The following is a 22,896-nucleotide window of genomic DNA, read 5'->3' on the forward strand; positions in this document are numbered from 1 at the left end:
TTTCTAACCTAAAATGTTTTAATATTTTGGGCAGCAGACCAATTTGCTTTCTTTCTATGAATGAAACGATGAGGTGGTAAGTATGACTCCGTGTTCTTAGATTACCTACAAAGCTGAAATCCGGATGTGCTTAGCTTAGTTTGGCATAAAGAAACTTGCTAATGCAAGAAAATCCATGTGTCTAGATGATTAAACATAATTGGAGCTAAAATGCTCGTCAGTGAGCCAATTATCAATTTTTTATCAATTTACTACACCAGTAAAAATCTCCTTCTGAACCACCTCCAACAGTGCGAGAGAACAGGGTAAATGGTCTTCAGCCAGGAGCCACCTCTCCCTGCTGGTTCACTCCCTACCGTTCATTTCCTGAACTAAGATCATTGTCCCACAACTTATCATTCCTCTGGAGCCAGAGCCAAAAGCTCCCCTGCTCTGCCTCCTACACAATACCTTGGATAGCTCTTCTCCTACTCTTGCCACCCATGACTCCAAGAGATTTCAGGAACTTCTATGTGGATCTTCCAATGAAACGTCTCTATCCATCTTCCACTGGGAAGATCAATGCTCTCCACTCTGCTTGTTAGCTTGCTGCCAGGAGCTCTTTTCTCTCAAAAGCTGCCTCTTACAGAAACTCAGCTGTACCACGGACCAGAGCATGATGTCTGGATGCAGTGATGTTATGTTGATCTCTCTGGGGAACTTCAGCTGCCTGCCAAGGGCTGCTGTAATTTACCAATTACCTCCTAATGACAGAAGGGACCTCAAATGCATGGGACAGCTCGGCACTTTGCTTCCCTGTCGGACAAACTTGATCAGCTGCTGGGATGTGATTGGCTGGCCATCTTTTCATCTGGTCTGACATTTGGTCTAACAAAGAGAAGGAGAGAGAACCTACCCAATATAGGTGTCTTTAGACTGTGGGAGAAAATCGAAGTACCCAGAAGAAACCCACATTGGCAAAAGGAGCACATGCAAACTCCATGATGAAAGGTCCCTGCCAGCAAGCACTGCATCATCATAGTGCCCAAAACCCACCACATAAGAAGAAAGAGTTAATTTGCATATTAACAGTTTTCTCAGTTAATTCACTTTTTTTCCTGTTATATCAGAAATTTTACTTTGTTGTCCAAGGATTCAATCCCAGTTTTTCCCTGTGCACATTTAGTAATACCTTTTAATTGTAATGAATTAAACTTCTCCAATTATACAGCTGAAAACAACGTATAAAGTTCTGTTGTTGCATTTTAGTTTCTCTTATAGTGTTGCACAAGAACTATGTTTGGTGCCAGATTATGAAAACGCTTGGACAACTAAAGAAAGTGTGGGAAGACAATAAGCATACTCCCCCCTTCGCTATCTATATCTGTCGAGTGTCAAGCACTGAACATCTGGTTTATGTCTGAGCAGCTGGGAAACTCCAGAGCTTTTTACTTCCCGTAACAAGGAGGACTTTTTGTGCACTGATTATTGTGGTTATTTTTTTTAAGTAGTTTAAAGTTTTTGGGCTCTGATTGGTCCAAATATCAAGCAGGTTTCCAAGAGAAATAACAGTGGGAGGTTTTTTTTATGATTATTATTATTCCTGCTTTCAGGACCCTCAGAGTCACATTCAGCTCTGCCTGCAGTGCAGAGACCATTTACTCCACTTACACTTAACTTTAACATTCAGCCAAACAGGTTAACTACAGAATTGCACTTGCTGAACAGGACATCACTGGTGAGTCTGATTTTTTTCATGTTTTTAAAGAAATGCATTTTTTTTTTTTAAAAAAAGGGAAAATACATTTTGCTGAAAGCTTGCAATTCACCAGTTCACACCTGATTGCTTTGTTCTTTTATTTCTTTATAGTTTTCACTTACTTTAGTCTTATGTTATATTCATATAATGTGTAAACCACTGTGTGTTAAATATGATAAAGCATGCATTTTCCTACAAGAAAATAGCTTCTCGCTTGCATTAAAAAGGAATTTTGTCCAATTGCAAAACACCACTTATGATATTTACCTGAATGAATAAAAGGAGATTGGGGACTTTCAATAATGAGCTGGGAATTACATCATCTTCAGTGGAGGTGAAACCACTTTGAGTTCCCATGATGGCTCCCTTCAGCAGCTTGGCCCTGCTGCTGCTCCTCAGCTGCATATCAACCGGTCTGGGCTGTTTCTGCGACCGATACTCCTGGAGCTCCTGGTCTGCCTGCTCCAGCACCTGCAACCATGGCACACAGAACAGAGTGAGGTGAGACACCAGAAACACGAGCGTGCCAGCGCACAGAGCACAGGCGGTGAAACCGATATAGACGCAAGCGATAGGTGAGAAAAGTGTATGATGCTGAGAAGAAACACAGGTGAGATGCAGCATAGATATCACAAACAGGTGGGACACTCTACAGAGCGCATATGTAATGCCTATTTAATGCAAAACAGATAAAATGGCATGCACAAGTGTCCTTTTTAGGATTTTTTTCACAAGTTTTGCTTTTTCTTTTGTTTGCTGTTAAAGCCAAAGTAATTGTGCAACACTGTAAATCAAAAATGAATCCCTTTCCTCTCCCATTCTCAACTGCTGTAGTGAAATGCACATGATGCCAGCAGATGCTGCATGTAAAAGGATTTCATGCTTTTTTGACAGGCAATTTCGGCATGACGAATATTTCTGGAAGAGCAGCTGCTTTCAGTTATGTCAGCAATACGACAGCAGAGCTTGCAACCAGCACGCCTGTCCAATCAACTGCCTGCTCAATGATTTTGGGCCGTGGTCCGACTGCTCGCCCTGTGCCAAGAAACAGGCAAGGAACTCGCAATAACGGTGTAAAACAGTGACTCTCGTCTTAACTCAACATTTTCTCCACAAATTTCTAAACGGCCACATTATTGTCCTTGGATTAAATGGACAAAAAAATTAAGGACTAAAATAAGACAGTGTTTTTGAAAGCTCTGAAAAATACAAATAAAGGGTTTTGTTTTTAAGAATAAGCCTTTCATCTAAGAAAATATTAGGTCTACATAAGATTGAGTAACATAGATGAACATTTTTACCAAATAATAAACATAAAAAGAGTTGAATATATATAAAATAGATTTGATCAGCATTTGGGTCATACTGAGGGCTTTAGGTAACCAAATAGTTGGTTACTGGCTAAAGGGTGACTCCATATAATATCAAATATAATATTTATCCATCTGTTACTGTTACAGCATGTAGAGCTATCACTGCTACTACATCACTGCTTGTAATAATCATGATCATTGTCATAAAAATATATCTCTATTTGTAAATGGCATACTAAGGAGGAGTAATGCTATATAAATTATGAAATGAGCACTTGCCAATGCCTTACTATTACCTTGATAATGTTTAATAGTGTGATATTTTTTATAAAGTGCTGATTTGAGAGTTAGATTGGAGGAACAAATTAGTTTATAATGGAGGAAACTTAAAATCTAATATGATAAAACCAGAATGATCACCGGCCTCATTCTTGTGTCACTGGCACAGTTTCGGACCCGGTCTGTCGAGAGGCCGGCTCAGTTCGGTGGATCCGACTGCAGCCCCGAGCTGACAGAGGAGAGGCAATGCTATCCATCCACAGAGTGCAGGATAGAGTCTGTCAACTGCAGGGACAACTTCAAGTGTGATAACGGTTAGTGGTATATTAACATAAATGATATCTACATAAATACTTCACAGTAACAGAAACAGCTTCACATTCTTCCTGCAGGGCGCTGCATTAACTCGACGCTGACGTGCAACAGACAGAACGACTGCGGGGATAACTCCGATGAGAGGGACTGTGGCGAGTTCACTGTTGTGTGTCCTGTAGAGAAGAGAGTGGCTCCAGGGTCTGACCTGGTGGGGAACGGGTAAGCTAAAGGTCAAAAGGTTACAGCTGAGATCCTGACTCATGTCAGTCCTCTTGCATTCCTCCCTCCTGTGTTCATATATTATGTTCCTCCTCCTCAGTGGTCCAGTCATATTTCTACTTGTAAACAGATAATCACCGTTTTGTTTGTGAGGCTGATATCAAGCTTTGAAAGCAATTCAAATAGGAAAACAAAGCATCTGACGACTTGAAATTTTTGGTTCATGCATAAATATAGAAGCATAATATTTTAAAAAATATCACAGATAAAAAAATCCTTGAAAATTAAATGTTTAAATCTTCACGATAATAGTGAATATCATAAAAACATTTATAAACACAAAACTGACATAAAAATGCAGAAAATGCTTTCAGTACTTTTTATTACACTTTATTCCAGTTTATTTATTCAGAAATTTCAATATAAGCCAATAATGACATCGGCCTGTGGATGTACTTTTAGACTTTAAAATCAACATTTTTCTTACAAGCGAATGAGATTTGACTTTCCCCCGATTTGTGTTCGTGAAGGTTTGATGTTCTCGCCCAGGAACCGAGGGGAGCAGTGCTGGACAACATGTTCATGGGAGGAACCTGCGTCATTGAGAGGCCTCCAAGCACATTACTCTACCACCGAGTTCCTTACAACTTTGAAACTTTGAAGATCAAGGTAGGTCTTGGTATTGGAGTCTTGCATTCATATGGAGCTGTTGTCACTTCCAGGTAAATAATCAGCAGTGACAGTCTTTACAAAGTCATTTTACTTGTGTCACTAAAGTGGTTGCAATAGAGTCAAATCCTACCCAACTGGCACTTAATGCAAACCAGCAGCAGCCTGATCAAGGTAACACATGCACTGCCAGGTGCATCGGGCAGCCACCTTAAGACATTAACACTATTGTCAATGTAATCTTTAAAAAGTGGAAAAGCTGAAGTGTTCCCAGCAACTTCCACACTTGTTAGCACCTAAGGAAGCTCACATTGAGTTGTACACAACACTGCTTGACATACGTTTATATAAACTGCTTGTGCAGCACAATGTCATGATGTGATGAACGACCATTGAGCAGCAAGGCTACAATCACTGCAGCAGACACACGAGTTAATGGAGCCTGTTCTTTTATTTTTATTTATCAAAGCTTGAATTTACTAAGCTTAACCCGGCAGTTCTGTGGAGCATTAGTGATGTATACCAGCAGCCCTTTCTGGGTAATTGGTAGCCCTTTATACCGTGCTGCTGATGAGCCACACTTTTCTCAAAACCTTCAGGGGTTTTTCCACATTCCAAAAAGGCAGATAAGCCACACAACCATTTGTGCACATTTATAATTAAAGCTTTCAAACAAAAGTATCCATAATAAATACATTTGTGTTAAAACCGAATAACCCTAGAAATCCCAAATGACACCTAAAACCCCCAAGCGACTCTCCAACCAAACTTCCCACTTGAGCTCTACCAGAACCTTTAAATAGTGTTCAGACCCCCGGGGACACATTTGCTCAAACACATTGTAGAAGGCAAAAGAGAGAACAGGCGATCGCTACACCACAAATCCACTTACACTAAGATCTATATTCATAATAATTGCGCAAATGCATTACCCGCACTTTTCTAAACTACATAATAATCAACTACATTTGTGACAAGTACTGTCTCTTTAACTTACAGTATCTGCCCACCGTACGCCAAGTAGCTACTCGAGTGCAGAATCACACAAATCATTAAAATGTTCAATAAATAATCAGTATATATTTAAGATCTCTAAAGTGTACGTATGTTTCTTGATGTGCAAATGGTTTCCTAAAGTGCAGAGTGCTAACTAAAATGCAAATTTCCCCGAAAAGGCATCTGCTAATCTCTAAAACAAAAATCTAAATTATTCTAGACAAATAACGAAACGCCTCTTTATTACATGTGGACATTAGAAATGATGTACAGTATTTTTTATTGGTACTTATTAAAAAGAACTTTTTGTTTAAACACTGTGTGAAACATTCAATCAAACCACTGCTGTGCTCAGCCCAACAAAACATAACAAAATGTGTTTTAAATGGAAAGGATGGTGCATTGAACGCCCTGCTATGTTACCCAAGAGTTGAACCGGTGCACCGCCTGTTTTATATGGCAGGGTTTGAAAAGTCCCAGGTAACAGATGTAGTTGTGGTTGTTTAGGTTGGAGAGCCAGAGGACTTCAACACTGAGCCTCAGCCGCTGCACGCCGAGTCCATCGATTTGAAGACCTCCCAAACGACGTCTGGCAGCAACACGCAATCTCGAGACTTGTTTTTCTTCCCGATCTTTTTCTTCAGTGCATCGTCTAAGTCGCGCTCTGATTCTAAAAGTGAAGCTTTTGAAGCTTCAAAGAAGAAGGTGAGTCCAGAAAACTGTGGGATGCACTCACAAGTTTGACATAATGTAGTTTTGAGAAACCCAGATTCACATTATGCTTTCCCTCATTTTCTAATCATAGATGTAATGTTAGAAGGAGAAAGAAAAGAAAAGGAAAAAAAAGACACGATGTTTACATTGTATAAAAAATGTCCGCACTAGTAGGATCTGAAACAGAGTCCCCACAAAGATAAATAGGTCAACATGTGTGCAGGAACACATATTTCTTTTTTATCTGTATTTTTTCCCCTTATGATCTTCTTTTTTATTTCTTGGATGTTCTTCTGTAGGACTCCAAGTTTATCAGAGTGAACCAAGTCCTTCCTGTGTCAACATTCAAGATTCGGGACCCGGGGGACCTCGTCCTGTCACAGCCCTTCTTACAGTTCCTCCACGCCCTTCCTCTCGACTACAACTACGCACTCTACAGGGAAATCTTTCAGCGCTTCGGGACACACTACTACAGCTCAGGGACATTGGGAGGCCACTATGATCTGCTGTACCAGTACAGCAGAGAGGAGCTCAAGAGTTCAGGTACAACAGCACAGCCTGGTGGAAAAAAATGGAAAATGCAGCACTGGGGACATACAGTAAACTGAAAAATTAGTTAAACACTAAAAACTGGAAAGAAAAAAAAATGAAGGAAACACTCAAATACCACAGTACAACACAAAGTCAGTTAAGCTTCAGGGATATCAGATCTGTCCAATTAGAAAGCATAAAGCACTATGAGGGCATTTCACCGGCTTCAGTGCAAATGAAATTAACAGCAAGTGCACTAGAGGAGCAACAATGAGACATGACATGTCACACAGCCAGAGGTTGACACAATGACTTCCACGTGGTTATTTGTGAATTTTTCTGACCAGTCTGTCAGAAACATCCTTCGGTGGCTCCTGTGCTCACAGCCCAGCACCGTGCCTCTTGACTGGCATTTGCCAGAAAACGCCAGAAATATTTTCGAGCAAGTCTAATTTTTTTTTTTACATCTGGTTAAACGAGGCTGAGTAACCATTCCTCCAGTTTTACCTCACTTTCATCCTGACCTTTTTCTTTATATTCTCAACATATAGGGGAATGGGAGAAATACGCTTTGACCTGTTCACTCCTCAGAAACAACATGTTGTTGTCTACAACATAAAACACACAACAGCTTGTTTTGATTTCCTGCATTTCTGCATTTCTTGCTCTTTTTCTCTCTGCAGGTGTAACTGAGGAGAGCGCGATAGACTGCCTGGGCCGAGAGACCACCTGGACTATCATCCTCTACACAGAACACAGGCGTGAAAACCGATGCTCTAACAACCGGATGACTCAGAAATATGAAGGTAACAATAATACTATATTTCTGCCTCACTGCCTCAATAGAGAGCATTGATTTAGTTTCTACCGTGTTATCTTCTTCACTCTTTCCCTGCACATTTCTTTTGTCCAGGCTCATATGTTCAGGCATCGGAGAAGTCTTTCTCCATGGTGAAAGGAGGTCGAGCTAGAGAGGCAGCAGCTCTGGCCTGGGAGAGGCAGGGCGCCACTCCGGATAAAATATCCTTCAAGAACTGGGCAAAGTCTGTCCTCGAAAACCCTGCTGTCGTCGATTACAAGGTTAACTGTAGTATTCTTTCCTCAAGCATCACAGAAATAACCATCTACAAAAAATCTTGCACTTACATCTGAGTCGGCGTGTCCAGCTGCTTCCTCTCATAGATCTGGTTCAAGGAATTCCTTGCGCTTCCACAAAGAGGAGGCACCTGAGGAAGGCCCTGCAGCAGTACATGCAGGAGTTTGATCCCTGCAAGTGCGCTCCCTGTCCCAACAACGCCAGGCCTGTTCTGTCCGGCACAGAGTGCAAGTGCGTTTGCCAGACTGGCACCTATGGAGCCAACTGTGAAATACGGGCTCCTGATTACACTTCAGGTATATCTGGTGCTCACCAGGTCTAGTTATAAAAACACTGTTGCTGTGTGATGTGGAAATACTTTGAATTTAAAGTGTCCTTAGTGAAATAGCATTGATATAACAGTGGGTTATTTCACAGTGTTCATTAAAGTCAAAGCCTGGGGGAAGGAACTGCCTCTGTGGCAGCTGGTCTTCATAAACAGTGCTCTGTAGCGTTTGCCTAAAGGCAGCAGTTTAAACAATTTGGGAAGATCTGCAAACTTGATTGTCCGTTGCAGTCTGGCTCTGTCCTGATGTATGGCGAAATGAAGCTTGTAGGCTAAAGCGCTTTGAGAGGTCAGTGAGACTAGAAAAGCACTGTTTGACCGGCAGTCAGAAAAGATCCTGATCAGTGACGGAGCTAAAAATTAGGATTTTTTGTTGTTTCTGGTTTTTATTTGTAGACCGAGTTCTGCTAGTCAGTCACATTTTTTTTATTTGATTAAATCCAGAATATCTATTCTAATATGCCCCTCATTTTCTTAGGATCAACTTCTTATTTTGAACTTTGAATAATACTTCAGGAACTGCTAGCGAGTCTCAAAACCTTGAAGCAAACACAGTTAAGATGAAACACAGATTCTAATCAGGTTTTACTAACATTCACACTGGAGACATTATCTGCTTTGCTACATCCACAGAGGCGGTGGATGGTTTGTGGAGCTGCTGGGGGTCGTGGAGCAGCTGTGGAGCCTCCATGAAGAGACATCGGACGAGGCGGTGCAATAACCCCGCCCCTCTCAAAGGAGGACAGCCCTGCAGTGGCCCAGACAGACAGGAGGAGGCCTGTCACATCTCCATCTTCACAAAGTACTGTTTTTATTTTATATTTCAGTATAAGGAAAAGTTCTGTCAACCTTATATCTTCGCTGCTTTTACCCTGATACATGGACATGAGGATACACTGCTGCTCCTGTACAACAGCTGATTGTTTATTTTGACTATTCAGAATTACTGGACGATCTGATTTGTGTCTCTCGTTCAGACAGGAGACCTGTGACAATGATGACGACTTCACGATAGGCTGGAGGGACGAGCTGCCACCTGGTGTGCAGGGATGTCTGCGGCCAAAGAGCCCTGAGAACAGCCTCCTCCGGGTAAAACCAGACACACAAGCTGAAATGCGTCAGATTATGACATATGCTTTATATAGATGCTCATATCTGCATTACATTATTTTGTGACAGAAAGCGAAGCAATATTATACCTTTGGTGAGGACGAGGAGTTTGAGTGTGTCACTGGGTTTGATCTCGACGGTTTTCAGTACATCAACTGCCTTCCTGATGGAAGCTGGAGTCAAATAAGTGGGAGATGCATCAGTAAGTCTGTTTTCCCATTAAACCAGTCCACAGTTATCTTAGTGGTTTGCTACAATAGTCCTTAACGCACAAAAAAATGACAAACTGCTTAAGGATTGTGTGTGTGAATGTGTGTGTGAATGGGTGGGTGACTGGATGTGTAATGCGCTTTGTGGTAATTAGGGACTAGTAAAGTGCTATACAAATACAGGCCATTTACCATTTACCAAGGATTAGCTGCGCCTGACGTCTATGTGATCCTGTAACCTTTAGGGAAGATTTGCCTTCCCCCTGACATCCCTGACGACACAAGTCTGTCTCCCAGCAAAGACGAGTACAGAGTGGGTGAAGTGGTGCGTTTGAACTGCAATGAGGCGGGACTGCAGCCGCTGCCGCGAGGTTTCTACAAGTGTGGCGACAGTCTCACCTGGGAGCCCCCGATACCTGCTGAACTGCGCTGCACTAATGGTACACTACACTGCTGGAGAAAACGGGGACCCTACTGGTCAAATTCTGATTTCTGACCTGCACTTTTCATTCATGTGTATTATTTATTAGATAAAACTCTGATTGGTTGGAGATACTCACCAGTCAGTGAGAGCAGGTGGTGATGGTTTTAATGAATAAAATGACATACACAGTTCTGAAGCTTTAGCTATTTGACAAGATTTCATTAAAAAGCAAAACAAGTTCCAGGAAGCGGCCTTTAAAAGTAAAAAATCGTATCTGATTTGAAGTTTGGCAGAGGTTCCATTCAAGATCAGCTGCTCAGTTTTGTGCACCCACAGTGAAAAACCTCCTTTGCAGTTTTTACATTTTCCAAAACCACCCAGTCAGATAGATCGGAAACTTTGGCAGGACATTCCCAAATGGTCAGAAGATTGTGCCAAAAACTGATTTTCGGTATTTGTCAAAATCTGATTGTCAAACATATCTCTCATGAATTATATCAAAACATTTTGAGCCAGAAAGAACATGCCAAACACAAGGTAGAAGTTGTAATGAGTTTTTGGCAAAGTGAATTTTATTTAGCTATCCTTTATTTATCGATGTATGGAGGCTCATTGAAAACATTGAAGGAATTCCAGGCAATTATCTACAAACCGCAGCAGCGCTGGTGGACATCTGGTCGTTTCCCAGAGGAGAACCTTGAACAACAAATTGGCTAAATTTAAAGATTTTGGATTTTTGTGGACCTGTTCTCAGAACTTTTTATCTCAGATTTCAAATGAGAACCACATGTGTAAATGAGCAGTTTTGTTAAAAATTTGGCATATTTACATCAAAATTTTTTACACCTTGATCTTTTTTGTTTTTACTTCTGAGTAGTTTAATCTGCTATAAATGATCATATCCATTAACCTGCTGACATAGTTTCTGTGGACAATACTTAGTTTATGCTGTTTCTGTATGTGCTGTGTGTAGAGGAACCATTTGTTCCTGATGTTCAGTGTGGTCCAGGACAGATACTGCGAAACTCTCGCTGTGTCTGTGTCCCACGGGAGAGCTGCCTGTAAGTATTTACGAATGAACTGGTCACATTTGAATGGATTTTTCCATATAATGTATGTACTTTTACTTTTACAACAATCCTCTTTGAATGTTTGAAATGTGATTGACAGCCCTGTGTGTGTGTGTGTGTGTGTGTGTGTGTGTGTAGTTCACAGCTGGAGAATCTCTGCATCCTGAACGTAGACCTCGGCGTCACAGTGTCAATGTCGCTCTGCTCCTTCCAAGCTGGTCGTTGCCACGGTGACCCGCTGTTCTTCGTCAGCAAAGCTGCGTGCGACGCGGGCACTTTGGACAAATTGGAGTGGGCCATGTTTAGGGCCAACATGTCCTCTAAGAGCTCTGTTCAGGAGCCTTGTGAACTTGACACTTGCTATGAGTGGGAGACCTGCTCTGGTGAGTTTCACCTCAGAAGACCTTTAGCTTAACAGTATAAAGCACAAATAACTGACCTAATGTTAACTCACGTCTGTCCCGCAGGGTTTAAGAAATGTGAGTGCAGAGCTGCTCGGGAGTGCCCCAGAGTGAAACAGCACACATTCTGCATAAAGCTGACCCGGCTCCAGAGGACTCGCAGCATGGACCTTTGCTCTATGGCCGCACTTAAATGCTCAAAGTACGAGTTTGAAATTCTCAATGAAGGCCAATGTGAGTCGTGATGACGCTTTTAAAGCTTTTCTGCTGCATTATACTCAGCAGCATCTAACACTGAGTGTTGTGTTTAAAACTGCATTCAGCACATATAGTTTTAGACCTCGTTGAGCACCACAAACATCAATTTAAAGACATAATAAACAACAACATGGTGTGAACTTTGACATAAAAAAAATGATTTTCAAAAAAGAAAGAAATATTACACAGTTACAACTTTTATATCTGGTAAAAGTAAAAAATGAAACTCCATTTCCAGGAAATGTTTATGAGGTTAAGAGGTGCTTTTAAGGCTTGCATCATCATAACTTCCTGGTTGAAAAATATCTGCTTCTTCAGTTTACACATTGAGTGAACATGCCTGTGAGCACAAAATTTGGGGGAAAGTTAACAACCTCTCCCAAAGGGGAGCAATAGACTAGACTGAATTGCAGGTTAGAGTGAAAAACCACAGCGAGCTTCAATGAGCTCACCTTTACTTTGTTCTGAGTCGCTGTAATGGCCTCTGAGTTGCATGCCTCTCATTAGCCTGTGAATATCAATAGCCTCACTTTAGTGATACTGTATAATGAATGAAGCAGTTTAAAAAAATCTGACTTATGTGTGAAGGAGGAAGAAAGCAGCAGCAGTCTGTCAGTCAAATCTAATTCCAGGTATTTTTATCCTTGCTAAATGTGCTTCACATGCAAAAATAAAAACATAAAATTGTAACTTTGTTTTCATTTTCTCCTGCAGTACTTTCTCATCCCTTGCCTTTTTTACACTTTACATACACTGCAAATTAATGTGACTATATCAAATGGCAGCAACTCTGTGCACTTAGGCAGTTAGACATGCTGAGGTATCAGAATAACTATCAAAATCAGGAATAATGCCGAATTAAGTGACTTTGAAAGTGGCTCAGACATGCAAGGATTTATAGAGAATAATAAAAAAATAGAAAATAGTTAAATAAATTTAAAAAATGACTTGATGATGTCAGAGATCAGAGGAGAATGGCCAGACTGTTTTGAGCTGAGAGGTAGTAACAGTAACTCAAATAACTGTTCACTGCAACGAATGTATGCACAAGACGATGTCTGCATGCACAACATGTCCAGCCTTGAATGAGCAGCAGAAGACCACACCAGGTACCACTCCTGTCAGGTAAGAACAGGAAACTGAGGCTACAGTTCCACCAAAATTAGACAATAAAAGAAAAAACACAGCCTGATCTTATGAGTCTTGATTTCTGCTGAGACATTTGGATGGCTGGGTCAGAATTATGTGTAATGGCTCCACCAACAGCAAAAATAAGTCCTTAGATTGTATGATACAGTAACAAAAACGTTTTATTAACTTTCCGTTTGTAACTAAAACAAGCAATTAGATTAAAACATTTGTGTGTATGTACAATGTCAAAATTTTCAGAGAGAAAAAGCCAAAAACAGCATCTTTATTATTGGCAGGGATCAATACTGATCACGTTGACCTGCTCTCCAGCACACCGCCTGGCCCCCGCCTCACATTCAGTCGTGGTCACGTGAGTGCTGCCGTCACCGGAGCTAACGCAGAGTGGAGCAGAGTCTTTGGGGCATTCTGATGCATTCCTGCACACGCATTTCCTCTCTGCTTCTGCAGTTAAAAAGCACAATGGTTTTATACAGCATCCTGTCACATATACATCCTGTTTCTGGCTTTTATTTTGAGAAAAGAAAAGAAAAAGTCTTCTATAGGAGACCACCTTGACAGATTGTCCCCGGCTGGCAATCCTCGCAGGATGTAAACTTCTTCTCTGGCCACCGGCAGTCACTGTCACTGGTTAACATGAAATTCTGGCCCATACACCGCAGAGCTCCGAGCTTACAGACATCTAGCACCATATTACGGTTTGCACGAAGTGTGGCACACAGCTGCAGAGAAGTCCTAAAAGAAGATAATACACAGAAACGGAGAGAATTTGAATTAGGTTTTATAAATAGATGGAGCATTTCCAATGTGCTAAATACAGAAATGGACATCAGCTTACGTGCACTGATTCGGCATTTTACAGACACACTCGTTCTTTCCCAGAGTCTCCCATAGTTTACATGTTAGGCCAGAAGGAGGAGAGGGAGCTGTGGGGGCTGAGGAAAGCATACAAAAAGCAGGATTCAACCATATATTAAAGCAGATATAACGTGACAAAAATTGACTGCACCTTACCAGCCCACCACCAAAATGCAGCCAGAAAAAGTTATTGAGAAGAAAATACTGAACATATAACAGCTAGAGAGACAGAAGTCACCCTTAGAGAGCAAAAAAAGAAGAGCAAGATGAAATGTATTTTACCTGCTGTACAATGAGCAACGGCAGGAGAAGGAGACCACTGCAGACTGGGAGTGCAGATGATCTCCGACACCTCTCTGTCAATCACCGAGCCCTCGGGGCAGGACAGGGACACACTGTCTCCAATCTCATAGGCTTGTTTGGTTGGTGTGGCTACAACTAAATTGTTGAGTAAGGGAATCCCACATGTGGAACCTGGAACAGGAGGAGAAAGCTTTTGAGCATCAGGGAGTGAGAATTACAACAAAACTGAACTTCCAATACAGTTACTAACAATGGAAAAACTTAAAACATGGAGATCTTTAAGGTTTTACTCAGTTCTGGGACTTAATTTTACTCCATCTTACGAGGCTGTGTAGGGTTTATGATCATGCTGTGTGCCCTGTTCAGCAGGTTGCTATGTCCAAAATTCAAGTGGTTATAAAGCAGCAAGGGGGAGGTGGTAGAAATAAAGCGAAACCTGCTGGTTCCCACAAACTGTACATAAAAGATGGGCCTCGCCACCAAAGACATCACCCGTTGAAGTTCTGCTATGAAGCATCCAACCATGGTTGAGGAGCATCTCTGACTGTTAGACTGTTCATATGCTAACAAGCACTCTCATGCCCTGGATTATCCTCCTTTCTGGCCCTAGAAATAACGATCATTCACAAAATTAACTTCAACTTTTATTCAGTAAGACCTGAAAATAGCAACTGAGTCCATGCAGTCATTTCTTTTTGCAACCGGAGGAGTCGCCCTCTGCTGGCCATTACAAAACAATGCAGGCTTCAGATGGTTCATTAATGTTGGCAGCAATATCCAAAATGTAATTCAATTATCAAAGTCTTATTTGAATGATTACCCTCATTACAGATGAGAGAGTGAGAAAAAGAAAGAGACTTGGGTGAGCTACAACTTTTCTCAACAGAAACCACCTCAACCTGTCTTATGTTATGTTCTGTAGGTTTTTTACTTTCAGTGGAAGTAGCTGCATTAAGTGACTTCATCCTCACTCTGAACGCCCTTACTCCCAATCTGAGGCTTCAGGTGTACATGATCCCCGTGTCAAAAAACACGGCACCCACAGCAGAATATAAAACAACAAAATGTAAGGAAAGTTTCTTCAATCTCTTCTGAGCAACATTTGATTCATGACGAGCTGCTCAGATTTCACAGATATGGGTCAGCGTGAAATGGGCTGCTGCAATAGGTCAGATCTGCTGACTGTCTTTTAGAAAAGAAAACACATCTGGTCGTATATTTATTTTGATAACTGACAAAAACACCTAAGAAAACAATTCTCACAGTCAGGATGGACAAGTTGTTGAAGTGAGTGGACCCAGGCCCCTTTGAACCACGCACAACACCAATAATTTCTGACTCTTTTATCATCTAATCAGACAGCAAGAAATTTTTATCCGAAGAAAATATCGTGGTGTCTCAACCAACAGATAAGGCAAAGCTTTGACTTGGAAATCACCTCTGCATTATCTCAGTAAGTAACAAAGCTGGCTGTAGCCATCCAGTTCCCTCTTTTGCTGCACAAACCGTTTACCTTAATGCAACCTGCCTAATTGTGACTATTGAAATAAATTTAAGATGACTGCAAAAAGAAGCCTCAAAGCTCCAGAAATCTCTGAACAGGAGCACAAAATGCTCATGTGCAAAGGTGTCAAGTAATGAAGTACAAATACATTGTTGCTGTACTTAAATAGAGTTGTCACTTTACGTTTTTGCCACCTCTGCTCATGTGAAGGAATCCGTTCATACATACTGAAGAATTCTCTCTGGACCAAAGCACTCATAAATGACCACATGGCACACAAAAAAATTACTCCATGACTCCAGACCCCTGAGTCCTGGCTTCTTAGCCAGTGGCTACATTCACACAGCAGTTTCTGGGATAACCTGATAGCACAGGAAACAATGATACACACACACAAAAAAATAAATAAATCACAAAACGTACTTTTACAAACCCTCGGTCCTGTAGTCCACTTCTGGTTTTCAGCACATGTTGCTACTGCATTTCCACTGAGGTAATACCAGTCCACGCAGGAGTACTCCACCATGTTTCCAACCAGGTAAAAATCTCTGGGATTCTAGAAAAAAAATGACAGGAAAGCTCAATCATCCTCAGCCTGATGGACTTAAAGAAGATTCTCAGTCCCAAACACCAGAGGTTCAGCAGCCTCGACAGCTGCTTAGCCTCACCTGAACAAATCCATTCCTGAGGTTTGGAGGAGGCCCACAGGTTTTTGGTGGAGTTACAGAAAGACTGAAGCACTGGGGCTCCATCATCCTGAGAGCAAACAGTTTGCAGTTAGATGACTCTGATACTCCTAAATGAATGTCACCGGAGTGGATTAGTTTGCAATATCAAAATCACAACTTGTGGATCCAAATCATTAAGGACATTGCAAATAACCTTTAAAACCTTGAGATTGAAATGAATGAAAACTTTTGGTTTTGCTTTTTAAACTGTTTTATTTCATTTATTTATTTGCATTACATTGATTAAGTTACATTTACCAGACTAATACTTAAATAAAATGATTCTTACTGTAAATATTGGATGTCTGGGTCTTCACAGGGCTTCTGTTCCACCTGCAGTCCCGTGCAATGTTGACCACCTCTGCTGGGGGCGGGGTTATTGCAGCTTCGGGTTCTTGACCTTTGACCTCTAGAGCATGATCCCCAGGAAGACCAGCAGCTCCAGCTGCCGTGGATCACCCCTGAAGGAAATCAGGTGAGCTTCAGTTTCCAGTTCTGTCTTGTTAGGAAAGGTGTTTGGATGGCACAAGTTCTGACCCCTCTGGGTTTTATGGCTGGTTACCTGGTTGTTCTCCAATCACAGCTCCGTTCTCGCATGCTCGTCCTGAGGTTCCCGGGCGGCAGACACAGCGACATTCGGAGCCCGTCAGCAGTGGCTGACCGTTGTTCTGACACGGCCGGCAGTGACAGGGATGCTCCTCCGCCAGGTACTCCTCTGTGGCCCTTTTCAGGTGGAGCTTCTTCAGTCCTGCACACTGCACTTCCTTAACCAGCTCATACAGAGGGCGCAGCTGAAAAAAACCCAAAGGTTATAAGGGACTTAAACACATTTAAAACAAATACACATAATCCTTCATCAAGGAAGGTTATTTATTATGAAAAGAAACCAAATTATATCTTCTTAAGTGCAAATGCATAGCTGGCAGAAGCCAAGCCTAAACTCTAAACAAGAATTTATAAAGGCAACTCTGCAAAAGATCACGTCTCACTTCACTGAATCCAAACTCTAATTTTTCCCTTCCTGTGAGTCTGTTTGAGTTTCTGCCCAAACCAAAGAGTCACTTTATTTTTTTGCCTATCCTGTTGGTCCACTTGATTGAGCTTTATTATTGTTATTATTTATTTATCTATCATATTTTAAGTTATTACAGAATGGACAGATATGGATGGGGGATAGATAGAAAGGAAGAAAGCAAGAAAGGTGGGAAAGAAAAACAGAGGGGAAGAGGGACAGTGAGAGAAGACACTAAAAAAATCCTCTCGATCACCTGATGGAACAAAACAGAAAAAGAAAACGAGCAAAAAAGAGAACAACAAATTAGGGAGACCACAGCAACAACCTAGATAAGTAGAGTAACAGAGTTACTGAGCAGCATGCAAGACCGACAGCGCATGGTACGCTTTGAGGCAGCAGCCAAGGAAGATATAGTGTGTCTATGAGCGCCTGCGTGCACACCTGTGTTTTCAAAAGGTTTCTCCATGTAACTATCTGCTAGAAGGTGTGGAGAACCATAGCCCTGCCCCCAAGGGCATGAAGCAGGCACGAGTATGGTGAGGGGAGATAGGCCCCCACACCTGGAGGGGCCTGAGAAAGAGTCACTTAACCAGGATGAAGCAGACAATAGAAAGAAAGCAAATAGATGTTTCACTCTTTTCACTGTTTTACCTTCTGGTTTATGACTTCAGGGAAGTCTTTGACAGATGAAGCCCAGTTATCGTAAACTTCTCCATTAGCTTCTGGGTTTTCCAGATCCAGAACACTCAGAGCACCAATGAGTCCTATATCTCCTCCGAACACATTGACCTTAATGGGCATCTTGTTAACGCTGCTTCCTGTAGAAAGTAAGTGGAGGTTAAATCATTTATTTCGTTTCTTTGACCCTCTATGGGCCACTGTGTATGGTTCAAAAGTCTTGATATAAAAACCTTTCACCCACCGTGGCTGCTTGATACAGATTTTGTCAGTTTTTCACAGACGGTTTTGACTTTTTTCCTGAAGAAACGGCGCTTAACTTTCCTCCAACACCTCTGGTAATCTATATCTGTCGTACCTTTACAGAAAACAAGCCAGGATCAAACAGATTATCTCTAATGTGTGTGCATTATTTTAAATTGACTAAAATTCCTGGTGTCATTAATACCATTCTACCATTGGTATTAATCTACCATTCTTACTGGTAGATGCGAGTGCCTGACGGTCTAACTCCAACAAGGCTTGGTATTCGCCTCCAAGTGAGCCCTCGGAAAGGTAGTGTGTGCCGTACTTCTGGAGCACCTGATGGTAGGCCGAGTAGTCATATGTGAGGGGCAGCAAGGACAAGGCCTTCCAGAAGCCTTCGGCCAGAGTCAGATACTGGGGGGCAGAGTTTTGAAACTGGACCAGCTCCACTTTATTCTTCAGGATTATAAGTCGGTAGGCCTGGACAACAGATGTGGAAGGAAAAACTTGAGCAAGATGCTGACAGAGCCGACTGATCTGAGCCTAGGTACAGTTTGTTAATCTCATTGGAATTAAAGAAAAGACATAAACTGTATTTGTGTATACACACCTTGTTGTTAGTAACCTCCTTGTGAAACGTGCGCCGGTCGTGCACCAGAAAGGCGTTGCTCTGGATGTGCTGCATGTAGGACCAAGAGCTCTCGTAGGATTCGTCGCTCTCGTCATTGTCTACAGTCACCTGCAGCACAAACATCAGAGTTCAGCATTTTCTAAAATCAAACGGCAGCTTGTCACATCAGCTCCGTGTTGTTCAGGCTGTCAGTCAGCTCACAACTCAACAACTGCAGGCAATTTTCTGCAAACATTTATTATCCCAACAGGTGGACAAATCCAACAGAGTTTTCCTCAAAAGACCATCATCCAAAGCAAATTTGTCACTTTGAGTGAACTTTTACCTGCAACTACTTGATGTCAAATTGAGCATTCTCTTATTATCTTACTGGGTTATTCATAGGAGTCAGCTCACCAACTTTATTTTGCATGAAAACTACAAGCTCCTGTTTGACTCACCTCAAAGTTATATCTGAGGATGTTGTGTGGCAGTCTGTACAAGACTTTATGGTCACCGCTGAACACCTTCCTACACTGCCCTCCAAAGCTTCGAGTGTTGATCACACCTGCTCTCAGTTTCCCTGTTAGCACATCGTACCTGCACAACACACACACACAACACACACACACACATCAGTTTTACACCAAACTGCAGTCTCAAAGGCTAGCATGGAGACAAATTGTTGAGTCCAAAACTTAAAGGAGAACCCACTGAGGTTATGCAGTCTATATTCTAGACACATAAGTTAAATATTCTACTTCCCAAAAATCATATTCTGATCTGCAGTCACATTCCTGGTGTTGGGAGCTGTAGCTACTTACCCTCGACCTGTGAAGTCAGAGTTTGGAGGTGTTTTGTCGAGGTCACACGTGGCCAGGCTGTTGTCTTCGTCGCAGTTTCGCTCGTCCAGCCCGTCCTCACAGTCCTGGTCTCCATTACACACCAGAGACTGGCTGATACACTGACCTGCATGATGGTTTCAGTAAAGAGGTTTATCCACAGATTGCAAAAGAAAACCCAAAAAACGCTGTAGAAGGCATTTTAATTATTTGCGATATTTTTGTTTACACTGCAATTTACCAGAGGTGCAGCGAAACCTGTCTCCGCAGCCTGCTTCCAGTGGACATCTTTTCTGTGGGACACATGTTTGTGTTTGAGTGGCCTCTCCTGAGCACGGCACACCGCCAAACTGGGCAAACACTTCCACGTGTCGAGTTCGTACCTGTAAAAAAAGTGATTCAAAACATGAATAATCTTTTTGGACGCTAATACTGCTAGTGCACCCTATGTAAGTGCGCTTATTGGCATGGTCACATGCACTATTGAAGCTCAATTGCCTACAATTGTTGTTTAGCAATACACTGCTTTGAAACCCACTTCCACCCCAGTTCTTCCTTTTAGCTAGTATCTGACTTCATAAATATCCAATCCTTGGTCACTCACTCTGCTCTGTTTGGTGATGACCTTGCTTCTGCTAAAATAGAAACATTACTTCTCCTTTGACTGCAGTGGCTCTGACTAAACTGTAGCCACGCAAGTGTAATGAATAGATGGAGCGCTCTCACTGTGTTTCCTCTCACAGTCCTGAGGCCTATCGTTTCTGTTGGCCTGAGGATTACACAAAGTGCAAATCAGAGTCTACATAATGGACTTGGGGGATCAGGCATCACTGAATATGTGACTGCTGTGTAAACAATTTGTGTGTGCACTATATTCATTATTTCACAGCAAAGGGACAAACTGTGCAGAAATAATGCACATCTCGGGACAAAACACTGATCTCTAAAACATTATACTTTAATAAGGCTTGGCTTTAAAGTGAAGATCAGAAGAGACAGAACAAAAAAACCAAACTTGTGGGGTGATCTTTGCCTATGCCTCACCAAACATTTTTTGCATTGTGTAACAGTTTGTTTAAACTGGGGGTCAGGCAGGCAAGCCAAAACTAAAGTTGGTTTTTAAGTTCCTAAAGATATTATTCAAAAAGTAGGGCCAAATTACCCATACAGCAAGATGCATGTGTAAAAATTAGATTTCGCTTCTAGTTCTCAAAGTTAAGCTAAAGTGGAAGTGCCATAAAGCTGCATCTTTCTAAAGGCCTGCAGCGGGCAACTCTGGCATCTTTTGTTGTCTAGAAATCTATGTGAAAAAACAGGCCTAGGCTGTAAAAAGTTTCTGTATGATCTCAATAACTCGTTTTAGGCCCTATTTAATACAACATGACACTAATATTTTCAATTATCACTCCATTTAAAGCTCCTCTTCAGTAATAAGTGCTGTATAAATGCTACTCTTCAGAGTACGGAAGGGCAACTGCTGTTCAACATTTACACACGTCTTATTTCTGACTCCATTTTTGTTTATAACTGTTTCTGGCATGTGTGATTGTCAGCTTCCCCAGTCAAGTCTGTGGCTGTAGCTTTTCTCCCTCCATGCAGTGCCAATTTCAAAATTGCAGTTTGGCGTTCAGCTTGAGGTTTCACAACAGGACTTCTCAAATCAGTAGTTGATTTGAGATCCCATCTTTTATATACAGTCTATGGGTTTAGAGCTGTTTTAGGACTGGAGAGTTGATTCCGAGGCACTCCTTGTGCTTAAGTGTCCTTGAGCAGGAGTAGAAACACAATTACTCGTTAGAATTTACAGTACCTCAGGCTAAAAGGCACTCTATTTACGTGCAAAGCTTTTAGCTACATGTCTCTGCTGCATGTAAGTGAATGCTGAAGCAGTTCTAATGTACCTTTGTACTTGTGCAGCCATCACACTCAGACCAGTCTCCATAAGGCCCCCATCTGCAGTTTACAGGCTGCTGACAACTGGGGATGAGGATGGGACAGTGTATTCATTGCAAAACAGTTATGTTATATTATATTATTTAAAATGAACAGATAGTAGAAAAACCTTTGATAATGAAAAAAAAATCTAAACTATGATTTTTGACAAACAGTGTACCAGAGATAAGTTTAACAGCCAACAGTGTCAAAGATTTCTACATGTGCGCACCTACCAAACAGGAGAGATGAAGGCAAGTGACAATGCCAAAGCAGCAGCCAAATTCAGCTGTGAAAAAAATGCAGGGAAATAGTTCATTTAATGTAAAAACTCCTCATTTTTCATTATTTACCATTAACAAACTAGTTATGCTCGATTAGCCAAAAAATACCTCCCAATTATTTTTAGATATAATCTAAATTTGATAAGTGCTTACCTTCATGATGCGCTCCTCAGAGTTCAGCCGTCTCCTCTGGACTAGCACAGTAGCACTCAGGCTCATATAACCAGCTGGAGAGGGTTGGAGGAGGGTTGGTGGTTTTTACTCATTAGAGTTCAGGAATTCCCACACTGAAGAAACAACCACAATTCATGAGCTGTGAACAGAGACTTGGCGTTCTTTTCCACTGCGTCCATTTCTCCGTCAAACTTTGTGTCGTTTTTTATCTGTGCGTCTATTTCCAGTAAAAATATGTGATAATCCTGTTTGCCTTGGGAACAACAAGAACGGTGTGCTGTTTTTTTGTCCTTTTTTCATTGTAGGAGAAAAGCAGCAGCTACGTCACAGCTGTTTATCCTGGCTAAGGCTTCCATAAGCTGAGTCAGCGTGATTTAGCCAAAGGTCACATAGACTCATATTTGAAAACATTCGATTTTTTTGTTGCACAATTCATGTAGAAAAGTCCCAGGTATTAAATACTGGTATAAGTCCAGTTGCCTTCATTTCAAGTACTTAAAACTCCCGTCAGAGGTAGAACTTATACAGGCAGACTGGATTATAGCCCAGCAGTGGTCTGTCATTATGCAACAAATAGCTGCAAGAAATAGTTCAAGTCTTAGGAATTAACCAGGATTTTTACATTAATTGGTGCTAAAATGACGAAGTTGTCCTTCCGTGGTCTAAACATAATGTGTAAGGCATGATTGAGAAAGCAGAAATTCTTTCAGCTGGTGTGTAAAATCAGTAGATCAAGAAGATATTATGTGTGAAGCTGAAAAATAGAAAAGAAAGATCACACCCAAAAAATGTAAAAGTTTGCTAATGATGTTTAAAAGCACAGTAGCCTCTATTTTTGTCATCCTGATGGAGCATAATAATAGAAGCTGTAGTTCTATTGTGTTTCTGCCTGTGTGCACACTTGGT

General features: G+C 41.5%; 2 protein-coding genes across 3 annotated transcripts; one reads left to right on the plus strand and one right to left on the minus strand.

Annotated features, from left to right (window-relative positions):
- Nucleotides 1-86: 86 nt before the first annotated feature.
- c6.2 (complement component 6, duplicate 2) lies at nt 87-12,362 on the plus strand. Of its 2 annotated transcripts, none has more exons than XM_084934676.1 (18): nt 87-1,717; nt 2,021-2,239; nt 2,633-2,789; nt 3,500-3,644; nt 3,723-3,864; nt 4,395-4,533; nt 6,037-6,234; nt 6,543-6,786; nt 7,458-7,580; nt 7,688-7,854; nt 7,941-8,166; nt 8,829-8,997; nt 9,173-9,284; nt 9,375-9,507; nt 9,760-9,954; nt 10,912-10,999; nt 11,147-11,391; nt 11,476-12,362. In XM_084934676.1, exons 2-18 carry the CDS (start codon nt 2,094-2,096, stop codon nt 11,652-11,654), a joined length of 2,808 nt encoding a protein of 935 aa, XP_084790802.1. In that variant the 5' UTR covers nt 87-1,717; nt 2,021-2,093; the 3' UTR covers nt 11,655-12,362. The 2 variants fall into 2 exon arrangements, with proteins under 2 accessions (XP_084790802.1, XP_084790801.1); XM_084934675.1 differs by having other exon boundaries at nt 2,068-2,239.
- A 96-nt stretch (nt 12,363-12,458) lies between these two features.
- Nucleotides 12,459-22,140, minus strand: LOC146383434 (complement component C7-like). Its single transcript, XM_084934677.1, has 18 exons — nt 21,970-22,140; nt 21,769-21,821; nt 21,502-21,577; nt 19,842-19,983; nt 19,583-19,727; nt 19,220-19,358; nt 18,759-18,887; nt 18,385-18,628; nt 18,147-18,260; nt 17,876-18,042; nt 16,772-17,000; nt 16,499-16,670; nt 16,150-16,237; nt 15,905-16,037; nt 13,957-14,148; nt 13,655-13,751; nt 13,370-13,551; nt 12,459-13,260 (listed from the first exon to the last, which is right to left on the minus strand). The coding sequence occupies exons 1-18, from the start codon at nt 22,033-22,035 to the stop codon at nt 13,085-13,087; spliced, it is 2,544 nt and encodes an 847-aa protein (XP_084790803.1). The 5' UTR covers nt 22,036-22,140; the 3' UTR covers nt 12,459-13,084.
- Nucleotides 22,141-22,896: the final 756 nt, after the last annotated feature.

The sequence above is a fragment of the Perissodus microlepis genome, chromosome 7, assembly GCF_051167445.1.
Source record: "Perissodus microlepis isolate ML-2025 ecotype Zambia chromosome 7, ASM5116744v1, whole genome shotgun sequence".
Taxonomy (NCBI): Eukaryota; Metazoa; Chordata; class Actinopteri; order Cichliformes; family Cichlidae; genus Perissodus; species Perissodus microlepis.